Source organism: Sprattus sprattus (assembly GCF_963457725.1).
Source record: "Sprattus sprattus genome assembly, chromosome: 5".
Taxonomy (NCBI): domain Eukaryota; kingdom Metazoa; phylum Chordata; class Actinopteri; order Clupeiformes; family Clupeidae; genus Sprattus; species Sprattus sprattus.
Window position 1 is genome coordinate 37,598,919 of NC_137924.1, and position 14,026 is coordinate 37,612,944.

Below are 14,026 nucleotides of genomic sequence, written 5' to 3' on the forward strand. Positions count from 1 at the left end.
GCTTCAGCATATTTTATTGGGAGATTTAAATATGGAAGCTTATTAACCATCATAGACATATTCCAGTCAGATATGGGTGTTCTGGTTACTCAGAGTTGAATCTGGCAAGGATCTTCAACTGCTCCATCCAATGTTCCTGCCATCTTAGCAGTTTAGCCATCTGAGCATTCATGTCTGCATTCACCTGGGCCAGCTCCTCTTGGTATCTCTGCAGGTAAGACTGAATCCCCAAGAACAGATGACACATGACATATAAAACACAAGGGAAAGAGGAGTAGCATAAAGGTGTGTATGTGTTTGTCAGTCAGGCTTAAGTTTGCTTCCCAGAATGTCTCCATTTGTGCTGTATATTATGTATTGTCCCTTGCAACTATACGTGGTGTATGTAGTATGTGAAGACGGGTATGGCGTGTTGTTTTTGCATAAGCTGATCTACCTGGTATCCCATGCCAAGTATGATAATGATAAATTGCTATACCTGCTTTCTCTCTCCAGCTTTACTCTCCCTTCTCTCACATACACCCACATGCAGTCTTCAACACAATCCCCATCAATGTAGGCACATCTCATCTCCCTTAATTCACACAGATTCCCCCCATCAATTTCTTCTCTTTCCCTGTCGACTCTTATCTTTCCTATTGTCATGTGTTAGTAAACTATAGAATGTCTTGTGTATTTGTTTGTTGGTCTATCCACTTGCCTGTCTGTTAGTCTCTCTATATGTCTGCTTGTCTGTCTGCCTGCTTGCTATACAATTATATAATATATGAATATATATATATATACAATTGCTATACCTGGTATGCAGCATCTCTTGCTTGAATAGCTTGCAGGTGGACCAATGTTGTCTTTGCTGTGGTGACTGAGGTGGTTTGTCTGTTGGACTGCTCCATGGATACACCATCAGGTGACTCAAAGTAGACCAGCCCCTGCCACACCCTTTGGAAAGCAACCATATGTTGACAATCAAAACATGACATAACTATCATACATTATAATTGTATTCATTAGAATTGCTCACTGTCTGCCTCTGTTCATGGCACAGTTCCCCTCCTCTGCAGTCGCCCCAGCAGGTGTTAAATTGTCCTTCTTCAGTCCAGTCTCTGAATCACAGGAAACAGAACTTTACTTTGAGCTATAGGGAAGGGTGGGACATGTTTCCCACTTTTTCAGGGGTAAATTGTCCCACATAATGGGTAAGTTGTTACATTGGATTATTGAACCATTTGAGAACACACAATTAACTGAGAACTCAGCTTAGCTCAACTCACCTCACTGTAGGTGAACATAAAAGTTACCAACCATAACTTAAAAATATGGCAAATCATTCCCATCAGTAAAAATAATGCTGACAGACCATAAGTCCTTGTCTTTATTCTGGCAAAACATAACCTGCCTCTCCTGAGCTGATCTACATGCAGCAAGTTCAAGCTTATTTATATAGCACATCATCTTACCCAGAGGTACTGCAATGTGCTTTACACTTTCACCCTGTTTCGTTTTAATTTGGGCACCACTGGCTGACCAGCTCCAGCAAATCTAAGAGTCCTACCAGGTTTTATATTCAGCAAACATTTCAGAGAACAGTGAAGAAAACTAAACTGAACTGTCAGAACTAAATATGACAAGAGAGTGTGTACTTTGTATTACTAATGTGTATACATTGTGATATATAAATTAACTTGCCTTGCCTTTTAGTTATTGTATTACATCACTTTATTATACGGCTCTTCAGAATGTTCCAAAAAGTACCGTTGATTTGAATGGGCCATCCCTACGTCATACCATACATTAATTCCTGCTAACAGACCGCTACGAAAAGATAATGACCGCTGTCATCGGCAACGGGTTTTGTGCTTCTAATTCACCTCTTTCATATCATTCCGCAAGAAGTCCAGTCATTTTAACGTAACAGACTCATGGTAATTTGAAGTCAGCAAGTAATGGGTTGCTATGCAACACCTGAAACTTCAAAGTTCTATTTGCTTGAAGAACTATTTATTTCTAAACGGGACTCATGAAACGGCAACTAAATCATTAAAAATAGGTATGTTGGAGGAACGTCTTCTATCGTTTTTGGCAAGTAACCGTATAATAAGCGGGATAATGTATTGTCCGTCGGTCATTCTCCAAAAATAATTCCCTTCAGGACGAAACAACACCCTCCGCTGCGCGTCGGGGTGTTGTTCGCCCCGTCGGGAAATCTTTTTGGAGAATGACCTCCGGACAATACATTATCCCTTACGTAACAAGGGAATATTATTTTAGTGAGTGTTTGCTATCTTTACAACACCATTTGAGGCAGACTTCATTGGGGAAATATGAAAAAGAAATATCCAAGAAAAGTATGCATGTTGTGTTGAACCTACCTGTGATGCTACAAAAGCCTGTGAAATTCTACTATCTGTTATGTACACTTAGCCCTTGCAGACAACTTACGCCCTCCGTGAACATCATCAGCGGTCAGCAGATTATCCATCTGGAATAGCAGGCTCTCCACCAGTGCAGCAAGAGAGGTCACAAACTTCTCCCCGTGGTTCCTGAGACAGTGCTGAGATACAAGAGATGGCAGTAAGCTTACTCTCAGCACGTCATACATATACAAACCATTGGGTGATCTCAAAGTGTGGGGTTATATTACAGCAATAGTATCTGAACAGCTAGAGCAGGGGTCTTCAACAGGGGGTCCGCGGAGGTACTGCAGGGGGGTCGCGAAATCTTTGGTTGATAAGACAATTTTTTTTTATATTTCTATGAGTACATTCTTAAATCTCTTCCGAATCAGAATTGTATTTACTCCCTTTAAATTTTAATTAACATAAATCCAACATATTGTAGCGAACGTATAAATTGATCGAGAGGACGTTATCTTTCAGTCCAATCGATACATTCAGCTACACACAGGAGCCTTCTCAAGCTGGGCACCGGTTCACTCACAACACCTTTCATGCAAATACGACAGCACAGGCACTAGCCAATCAGATCGCGTTTCTGCTCAAGTCTAAAGAGCGCGAAGATCAAAAATAAAAGCGGACCAAACTCCATAGCTGGTCTTGTTTGTACCTATAAATTGTTAGTTTGACAATTTTTTGCTTAGATTTAAAAAAAATAATAATTAAGAGAAAAAGACACTGTACAAGGTCAAAAAACGTTAATTGTAACTGAAAAATAAGTCTGAGAGGATTTGCGAGGTGTATGAGCCCCCTAGCTAATGTTAGCATGCTACTACCTACAAACTTAACAACTTGCTAGCGGTGTGATTGGTTTGTTGACCTGTCAATCTCACTATAACATCTATGTTGTCAACACAACTCCATGCACCAGACTCCTCCTCCGTCATCCGTTGGATCGTGTCAGTCAGGAGTTATTGAAAAGAAGATACATCTCACTGATGTGGGAGGATGTGTACCATCGACAGATGCTTGAGGATTCACTGTCCCTTTTTTATGTATGATGAAAAAAAAAACATACATATCTGTGAATTATTTGAATAAGTTGTTATTAATTGTTAGCTCAGAGTTGTTTGCAAGATGTATGTTTATAAATGGCAGTGGCACGGCCACCCTGTACCTTTCATGTTGTTTAATGTTAAATTAAATTCAATGTTAAAAAATGTTAAGTTAAATTCGTTGTTCAAAAATGTTAGGTTAAATTCAAATGTTAAAAAATAAAAATGTTAATGAATATATTAACCTTTGTATTATTTGAATAGCTTAGTATTGAATACACAATAACAGGGTAGCTATGTTAATTTGGCACTAGGCCCAGTATATTATAAACAAAATGTTATGCAATTTATATAGTAGGGGGTCCCTGCTCATCTCGCCATCAGTTTGGGGGTCCCTGGCCTGAAAAACGTTGAAGACCCCTGAGCTAGAGTATGGTTATGCAGTATAATATGAATATACTGTATGTATGTACTAGTGCTGTCAAACGATTAAAATATTTAATCGTGATTAATTGCATTTTTGTCATAGTTAACTCAAAATGAATCGCGATTAAATTAATCTAAATTAATCGCAATCGCAAAATGTTATCTATTCTAAATGTCCCTTCAATTATTTTTTCCATCATTTTTATTTTATTTTAATGCTCTTATCAAAGTGGATTGGCTTGCTTTAAGCAATATTTTATTTTATTGAAAAACAACATTGCCAAACAGGGCGGTACAAAATAAAATTATAAAAAGTGCACATTTAAGATAAACAAGGACTCAGCCTATAGTGCAGTTAAAGCATGGCTTAATATTTTTTTTCAAGTTTGCTGTGAACATAGGAGTCAGGCCTCTTATTTCAAAAACAATGAACCGTAACAGTTAGGTTACCAATAAAAGGTAAGCCAACTACTTCTGTGCTTTCAACCAGCTGCATGTTGACATTTTCAGACAACAGTGAAGCTCGCTTCTTTTGCACAACACAACTTTTAAAGGTAAACTTTCTATTCAGAAGCTTTATATCATCCATTTCGCCGTATCGCGCTCATCATTCACTGAAATGTGACGTTAGCCTACTACACAGTTTGGGAGGGCAAAAAGAACGTTAATCTAAAAAAAAAAAAAAACATTTTTTTTTTTTTTTTTTTACAATGGTTAATCGCGCGATAAAAAAATTAACGGTGTTAAAATGGGTTTGCGTTAACGATAGAGATGTTCCGATCAGGTTTTTTGGTGCCGATCACCGATCACTGAAATCAGTATCTGCCGATCAGATAAAACCGATCACCGATCACGGTGTCGATTGAAGCAATCTATTTATTGTGTAGCATTATTTATTAAATGAATTATTTTTAACAACATTGGTATTGTATTTTAAGTATTTAAATAACAAGACGAGAGAGTATCATGAATTGACAACCATCAACTTTATTGCAGGGAACGTGCAACATTCCAGTGTAGAAGATCTCACTTACTATAAAATGTGAAAATAATAATAAATAATAAATATTATTAGTAATAAAAATATAAATCTTTAAATGAATATCACAACAATAGAAGCACATATGCAACACTCCACTGTCTAGACGCTCTTGGAACTTAAAAGTAGCTTTCCCGGGAAAAGAGTAGAGTATTCAAACCTTACTTCTGATTAAGCAGCATCACTGGCAGATTTGCCTTGATAAATATAAGCATCTCAGCATTTTTAGTCAACCTGCCATTAAAAAATGTTCGAATCCGAACCGAGCCCGACGTAATCAATTTCTCAACTGTTCATAGTACTAATGCCACATTGACGTACGTTTTTTTAAAGAATATCCTGGCATTATTAAACTGGGGCATCAACAGTTAAATGCTCTCTCTCACAAACAAGCGCTGTTAAACGCACAAGCGTACACAATAAGGCCAATAAGCATATTTCAATTAAATGATCCACATTGCGAGAACGTTTAGTAAAATGGTGCGGCTCCTTTAAAAGGAAGGACAACGGTGACGCATAATTTGGATGTAGCGACAAACATTAATGTGCTGTAAAAAGTTTTTAGTTGTTGAATACTTTTATATTTTTGAGGCTTGAAAACCTAGTTTTGTCTTTGTGTCACGCTCGGTGACAGATTCTATGACTTTGGCGCCATCTAGTGGAGATTGTTTACTTTGTGTACCTGTTGCCCACCTGATTCTCATTTTCTGTTCTCACCTGTTCTGTGTTGGTGCTTGTTAAGCAGGGTATAAGTAGTGGGCTTTTTTCACTTGTTCTTTTCTGCGATGTTAGGAGTCTCAAGTCAAGTGAGCAGTGGCGTCGTAGGGGGGGGATAAAGGGGACTGAGTTACCAGGGCCCTCTTTGGGGGAGGGTCCTTGAGGAGTGTGGAATTTTATTTTTCCTTTAAATATTAATATCATTTAAAGGGCCAAATTTTCTTGCTAACTAATATAATTTTAATGTTTTGGGTAAATAAATTGGTTGAATGATGGATTGAATTGTGTGTCCTAGTCTACATATAATGTCTGGAGACCCTCACCCCCCCGGCTCACGCACAAAATGGTTTAGTCCGCCTTCAGTGTGCTTTTTACCTATAGGCGCATTTGACGAATGTTAACGTTCATTCGACTGAGGCAACGGTGCGCATTGAAGATGTCCAAGAACGTTAAATCCGGGTTTCAGAAAAGAAAAGAAAGGCAGGCAAGAGAGAGAAAAAGAGACGAGGGAAAGCAACTACTAACAGACTTCTTTCCTAAGAAAGGTGAGCCCGAATGTGAAAGCAAACACCCTACATTAAATGAACTCATGATGTGGTAATAAAACGAATCAATACCACCGCGATTGTCATTGCTAAAAACGGCATAACACAAAATTAGAAATAACATGCCCTATCTGTAATCTGAGGTAAACTCTAAATACATGTTTGTTTGCATAGCCTTCCACAGTTGCAGAGTGTGTTGCACGCACATCCATCCAGGTGCAGGGTAAAAAGAGATCCGTAAAAATGAAAGAATACCCACACTGTTGCTGCTGACACCTGACGAAGACCAACAATGGTCGAAACGTTGTGCCAATAAAATACACGGGAGCTGCAGCAACAGTGTGCGGGTATTCTTTCATTTTTATGCATAGCCTACCACACCATTGCAATAGTAGGTCTATACTAATTAGAACATTTGGCTAAATTAATATTTGTTAGGCCATAACATAATTAGGCTAATAGCCTTATTAAGTAGGGCTAGTCTAGGCTCAATAAGTTCATAAGGTTAGGCTGTCAAATTAGTTGGCTAGCAAAGTTAACTTGTGAAACATGGCACTCAGTTTCAGAAGCAGCTAGTGATGCAGACCCCTCATCCTCTGACACTGTGGTCTTGAGGCAAGGTGAGCAGTTTAAAATGAAAGTACATCATTTTAGCTATTTATACTGTAGGCTTAATGTGTTGAGCAAATAGCAACACAGGCTGTTCCATCCAAAGGTGACTTTTTTTTGTTGCAATCAGGGTGTGAAGGGGATTTGAAGCAATATAGTAAAAAGTGTTCCAGGAAAACATCCCATACTCTACCTTTAAACATGTTCAGTCACACAAATTAGGCTACATTGGAATTGCCTGTTACAGTAATATCTATCAGATGCTTCATGCTTGTAGAGGGTTCTGTCCAGGAAGATGGAGAAAATGTGGTAGAGGATGACACAAGTGAAGGAAGTGATAGCAGAGAAGATTCTGAGAAAAGTGAAAGGGATGAAGAGAGGTCAGAAAGTAGTCAGAGCAGCGCCAGGGAGTGTATGCCAGAAGATCCAGCACTATGGACAGAGAAATGAACTAATGAAGAGAGAGACACAATTGTTCACAGACTGGCAAGCAACATAAAAACAAATAAAATTACAGCAAAAGACAAGGAAGGGAAGCCATTTCCTAACTACCTTCAATTTGCAAAGTTTCACCGTCAGGGGGGAGGGGGCGTGGCACTCTTTTTTTGGGGGGGGGGGCCTATGAACCTACTGTGCATAGGGCCCAGAATCTGGTGCTACGCCCCTGCAAGTGAGTAATTGGTTTCTCTGTTCTCGGTTTGCGGTTCTCTGCCGTACTTTTTGCCTCGTGAACCAATTGTATTTTTGCCTGTGGATTTTCTCTGCCGCTCTGAACTCTGTATCTTTTGGATTTATTGACTGCCGTTTTTGACCACCTGTATCTCTTGGGATTTATGGACTGCCGTTTTTGAACTTTGTATCTTTTGGGATTTATTGACTGCCGTTTTTGACCACCTGTATCTTTTGGGATTTATGGACTGCCGTTTTTGAACTTTGTATCTTTTGGGATTTATGGACTGCCGTTTTTGAACTTTGTACCTTTTGGGATTTTTGAACTGCCGTTTTTGCGCTGCTTCTTTTTGCATTCTGGAGTTATCTTCTGTGCTTTTGGAACTGTTTGAACTTTCTCGTTTGTCTTCTGTGCGTTGGATTTCTGTTGTTTAATAAAACAAGTACATTAACTGTTGACCACGATTGGATCCGTGTATTAGCTCACTCCGTAGCTCGCTGGTGCACGACGCCAGCGACCCGGGTTCGATTCCCGCCTGACACTTTGACCCTGTAACAGTGTTAACCAGTATGCGAGTACCGTGAGTTTTACTAAAGCATAGCGTGTGTAGCTATTTCATCCCGTTTGTTAACCTTTCCTGCTGTCTGTATCTAACCAGCAGCAGACGTAAAGGAAAGGGATTTAACCCCAAAGTTAAAAACATATAATCTACTTCGGCCGTGGAGCATTTTACTCCCCTGCAATCTCCAACTACGTTCAGATACAGGCAGCAGGAACGGTTAACAAACGGAATGAAATAGCTACACATTACACACGGTATGCTTTAATAAAACTCACGTTTTATGCTACATCAGCGGAGGCACAACAGACAAGTCTTACCATTGAAGATCTTTTAGCACGCCGACGTTCGTTCTAAAACTATCTATATCCAATCATCGGGGTTTAATCCATGTTGTTGTGGAGAACGAGAGTTGCATCAATCATATTTCATTAAAACTTCACACTTCCTACATTGGACATATCCAACAGCCTAATAAGAATCTGCATCGTCTACTTAGCAGAAATATCTCCATACAGTAGATTTCCCTTCGTTTAGTATCATTTTAAACTCTCCAAATGACAGTTTCTCTTTAACTTTCTCCGTGATGCCATTTAATCTGCCTCCACGGAGAACTGCTTTGGAGCAGGCGTTGCAAATTGCAAACGTATTATCTTTCTCCGACACCACGGCGAAGCCATTTTGTCTCGACTTTCGATTTTGACTTTGACCTACCCGCCACCGACAACGGGGGCCAATGAAATTTCATAACATGGAGACACAGCCAATCACAAGCTTCTTTTTTTTTTAAAGAATCATTTTCTACCAGTAGCGGCCTGAAATGCCTGTCTCTAACGTTTTATTGAAACGTCTCTGATAGTAGTTCTCTCGCAGATTTTAAGTAATCTGATCGGATCGGTTTGATCGGCCGTTTTGAGAACTCCGATCGATAACAATAAGGGGGATATCTGCCGATTACGATCGGCGCCGATCAGATCGGAGCATCCCTAGTTAACGACGTTAATAACGTGTTAAACTGACAGCACTAGTATGTACTCATGGAGCTCCACAAGAGTCAGCTGGATGTTCATTTACATTAATTGAACAGGGTATAACTTTATTTATTGAACAGGGTAGAACCTAATTTAATTAACAGGGTAGAACTTCATTTAATTAACAGGGTATAACTTCATTAATTAAACAGGGTAGAACCTAATTTAATGAATAGGGTAGAACCTAATTTAAGTAACAGGGTAGATCTTAATTGAATTAACAGGGTAGAACTTCATTTTGGGGGCAGAGATGGGGTGAAGACATAGCCTACAATATTTTTTAAATGTAATAATTGGGTAATGTGGATAACTCAGACATTTCACTGTGACATTTCAAGTTTCAAGACTTTTAAGTTTGCATTTCAGTGTTTGGTATACTTGTAGGCACTTGCCATTTGTTATCATCATGTTTCTTGTCATTGCACAACAATTTGTACAAATCTATTAAGTTGTCACATGGCACACAGGTCAAGCTCTGAAAAATGTATGATCTCTAGAAAGAAATATAGGACATGAAACATATAAAAACAGATCTCAATTCAGTTCTGTGTGCATCTCATCTTTCAAAGTTCTTTAAATTGGTCTTAAATCTAATAGGCCCTCTTCTTCTTTACTCGGGCATTCAACCATCTCTGACTCCTGTTCCAAGAGATAATGTTTGTCTTAACCAACCTCAGTCCTAATTGGCAAACCGGCTTGCAGATAAAATCAAAGAATTGTTATCCCAGGCTGGGTTCCCCTAGCACTATGATACCCCCCCCCCCCCTCCTTAAATGGCCAGTCGGACAATACACATCCCAGCTCCTGCTCTCAGCTTCTGCTTTATCTGCTCTCTTAACCCAACAAAAGCCCAAAAACACTTCCATCTAAGGCAGATTATTATTATTTTTTAAACCTGTGGAACTCCATGTCCTGTGATGTTTTCTTTTCACACAACTTCTACTATATTTGAACAACTCTGTGAAAAGGTCTATCAGATAAGCATACCATGTGATTCCATGTGTTTATGTCAGGGGTAAGCTGAAGTGTAGAGTCATTAGCTGTGCTTGTGTGTTAACTAACTTACAGTGCAGTGTTATTAACGATGCTAATGTTTAGGGAATTTACAGTGCAGTGTAATTTACTATGCTAATGTTAAGGGAACATCTTGTAGTTGATTGTGCTTCTGGCTGTGGGGACCTTAAATTCAATTTAATTCAGTTGTATTTATATAGCACCAAAACAATGACATTGTCTCAAGGTGCTTTACAGGGTCAGGGCCATATATTTAAATATAATTAGTATAACAAATATAACCTAATTTTACATAATAAAACAATCACTAGAACCAAAGCCAACCTTTAGTTGGAGGGTGGTGCTGTTGATGGCACTGCTCTGCTCCACCTGCCTGAGTTCCTCCACCTTCTGCAGTCCCTCTAGGTCCCCTGCACAGGCCGGGTGGCTCAGACGCACAGTCAGCTGTGTTCTCAACTCTCTCTGAAACACCAGTCACAAACACCCATTATAACATCAAGACAAGTCATTGTGTACACAATATAATCACCAACAGACAAAGAGGAAACATTACCACATACAATTTCATCACATGTACCATTCACTATCACAGGTCACATCATCACTGCAATCACAGATACCTCAGTCAAATTCACCACATGCAAATAGGCCCCGGACCCTCTAGCTTTCAAGGGTTCAGATTTCTGTGCTTTATACTCTGTTTCAACCATCAGCCACCACTGCATTACACAGACTTTGTACTAGGGAGCTGGCAGTGTAGAGTCACTTAAAATGTCCCGTCCACCTGATTCGGACATCGGCATTATCACATACAGAATATTAGTCATTAAATATGTCTGCTGTTATCAACTTCAACTTTGGCCAAATTCTACATAGATGTAAACTTCAAAGGAAAACATAAAAATGATGAAGTAACATGCAGGTCTCATCATGGGGAAAATCTGTTTGTCATATGGCATCTCCTTCCTACCCATGTAATGAAATACAAAATGGAAATAGTGACTTATGTTTTTAATCTTACCTTAATATCCTCGCTTTCCTTTAAGGCGACTGCAAGTTTCTGTCGTTCAAGTTCCATGTCCTGACTTAAGCTGTGGAAGCACTGTGTGGTGAGGTTGGAGATGAGTTTCTCTGGGAGTGTAGACAAATTGTCTTCACAGTCCTTCAGCTGCTCCCTTAACTCTTAGAACACAACAGAAAAGGTTTGTTGTTAAAGATACATTCATGAAATATTGTGTTTTTCTATAGTCACCCATACATGTCAGTTACCACCCTGCTTAATTTGAGAAGATCGGATCAATTTCACTGAATTTGCTCATGAATTTCACCATTTTCAAATTACTAATGTACTGAGGTACTGATGAACAAATTTATAGTCATTCTAGTACTTGGTCATGGGGGTGGGGGAAATCCTCCAGCTAAGAGTGCAGTGCAAATGTGGTTTTTCCACTCTCAAATTGCTGCTAAAACATGTTGACAGAACACCCCATGAAAACGTAAGACTGCACAAAACTGCCAATTTTTGCCAAAAGACACCAATTAGCACGTTAGCACATTTTTATCAGTGGCAAATCAGCTATTTGTAAGGTCACTTAATGCCTTTTACTGAAATTTAGAACAAAACATCTTATTGCTAGTTTAAATGCATAATAAAAAAAAAACTATATAAATATACCTATTTGACTGAATAAGCACAGAAATCTCACTGAACACTTACCTTGTAGGCAACAGTTATGATAGTCTTGTGCTTGGCTTTTGTACTGCAAAAGTCTCTTGTTCATCTCCTCTGCACACTGTTCAAATGTCTCCTGTAGGTATTGTGGCCGTGTAATCGGTCGTCGTTCCTTCTTCTTGTAGAACTCCTGTTTGTGATATATACAGTGAAAGCTCTGCAGACTAACCAAGTGAGAAGAATCCTTTGAGAAGAAGCTTTCTTACCTCTGCCACCAGAAGAAGGCTGTCATTAGCTTTCCACAGGATATTTGTTACTATCCCTTTAAAGCTGGTTCTGAGATAAATACACATATACATACACATACAAGATATTACTTACATGGTAATTCTGTAAATAACAATTCCAAAGGATATGTCAGATAAGTACTTACATGTTCTGTTCCACAGGCCTGGAGCCCAACACCTGAAATCTCTTGTCAAAGCGATTCGGCTTGATGAATCTCTTCACACTAAGGAGGGAAATGGAACTGTATAAACTATAAATGAATAGTATTTTAGAGTAACCGCAAAAGTTATTGGTGTAAATGATACATACTGGGAGGAACATTTTACACATTTTGTATACTTAAGCAGTATGACACGAGTGAGAGTGGAGTTATATTCGGGTGTCATATTCCTTTCATACAATTCCACTACCAAGTAATTGAGTTTAAAGACATCTAATTGTGATTTCCATTTAGTTTTTTTCATTTTCCACCCTTAAAAGTACTTTTTCGGCATTAAACGTTGCCAAGCAACGGATACTTTCACTCTGTAGCCGAGTTGAGTCAGAGAGGTTATTTGTACACGTTAATCTGTACTCGACTGTCTGTACGTTACATGTTCTTTTGTATTCGACTGTCTGTACGTTACATGTTCATTTGTACTCGACTGTCTGTACGTTACATGTTCAATTGTACTTGCCTGTCTGGGGGAAGATATGCAACACTAAAGGTGAGCACAGCTTATAACCAAAGTGTCATCTAACCTCTGTGCGCTTATGGAGTCCTGAGACCTCCTGCGAAGATTATCCAGCCCAATATTACTCCATCTCTGGGCAGCAGGAGAGAGCCCACCCACTGCTGCATAGAGAGTAAACATCTCAAAATGAAGACTTCCCACTTACAGTTAGATTACTTTTTTATTTAGATTTGGTTTTTCATATGCTCATAAGTATATAAGATTTTTCATATGCTCATAAGTCAAGACATAATGTTGTAGCATATAACCTTAAATACATTACAAGTTCGTTGACAAACCCCAGAAGGTTAACCCTCAGGAGTTTTTAAACCCGTCAGGCATTCTTGAAATTCTTAGATATCTCACTTATCGAAAACCATTGATCCCATTGTGCTACACACGCTTATATTCAGCAGAAACTCAGTGGAAATGATTTGAGAGCAGTATAAATGGAACGGAGTAACATGCTGGAAAATATCACAATTCATCCCTGCAAAGCAACACACCCGTGATTGCAGTAGAGGCCCGATCTGGAGACTCAGTGTGATTATCCGGAAGAACCTTTGGTTTGCTTAATCTGCAACTCAGAAAAGAAGTGATATGAGAGAAATGGATTCTTCTCAGTGTGTAATTTTTTTGTGCATTATTATAACAATGAGAAGTTGACAGTAGGAGGCGAAATGCAAGAAGGATGCAAGGAGAATATATCGTGCACCACAATTCTCTTATCTGTTTCATTTTACTGTGAGTTACTTTAACTTGATAAATTACATGGTCATGGGTTTCTACTCACCTCAAGAGCCCCTTGACCACCCCCACAGCCACATCATCCATAAAGGATATTCCTATGCTGCTGGGATTTAAAAGACCATCCAGCATAGTGCTTTTCTCCTCCTTGTGGGAATGGGGACGAGCCGCTACTGCAAATGGTCCCTGCAGTGGGGAATCTAGCAGTTGAGCAGCCATGGATGGGTCCTACACACAAATTCAAGCCAGCATCGTATTCACTGCACTTACATTCTATTAAGGACAACTGTGTGTCAGAAAAGTTAATACAAATAATAAAAGAATAATATATAACATCAGCATATACGGTATATGGGCCATTCTACCGAATTCGTGTAATATGCAGTCCCTTGAAGAAAATGTTATGGTCTATATAAACCTAATGCATTAAATGAGATAGTGATAAGCTAAATATATACAAAATCATCATTTATAGGGTACTTTCTATTGGGAAGTAGATATCCCCAATTTTTTTCAATGATCTAATTTCAAAGATCTTTATGATTGGG

At 39.0% G+C, this 14,026-nt stretch overlaps 1 protein-coding gene across 1 annotated transcript in view; it reads right to left on the bottom strand.

The window, feature by feature from the left end:
- Nucleotides 1-32: 32 nt before the first annotated feature.
- The window catches only part of ccdc180 (coiled-coil domain containing 180), a gene marked incomplete at its 5' end in the record, with an annotated part of 46,723 nt that continues 32,729 nt past the window's right edge, over nucleotides 33-14,026 (bottom strand). Inside the window, 12 exons of the mRNA XM_080840021.1 lie at nucleotides 33-220; nucleotides 798-939; nucleotides 1,022-1,103; nucleotides 2,440-2,551; nucleotides 10,383-10,520; nucleotides 11,080-11,240; nucleotides 11,776-11,920; nucleotides 11,997-12,066; nucleotides 12,164-12,241; nucleotides 12,760-12,850; nucleotides 13,238-13,308; nucleotides 13,525-13,706. Coding sequence (XP_080696147.1) covers nucleotides 86-220; nucleotides 798-939; nucleotides 1,022-1,103; nucleotides 2,440-2,551; nucleotides 10,383-10,520; nucleotides 11,080-11,240; nucleotides 11,776-11,920; nucleotides 11,997-12,066; nucleotides 12,164-12,241; nucleotides 12,760-12,850; nucleotides 13,238-13,308; nucleotides 13,525-13,706 — 1,407 coding nt within the window. The 3' untranslated portion in view covers nucleotides 33-85. The remainder of the gene's footprint in view (nucleotides 221-797; nucleotides 940-1,021; nucleotides 1,104-2,439; nucleotides 2,552-10,382; nucleotides 10,521-11,079; nucleotides 11,241-11,775; nucleotides 11,921-11,996; nucleotides 12,067-12,163; nucleotides 12,242-12,759; nucleotides 12,851-13,237; nucleotides 13,309-13,524; nucleotides 13,707-14,026) is intronic.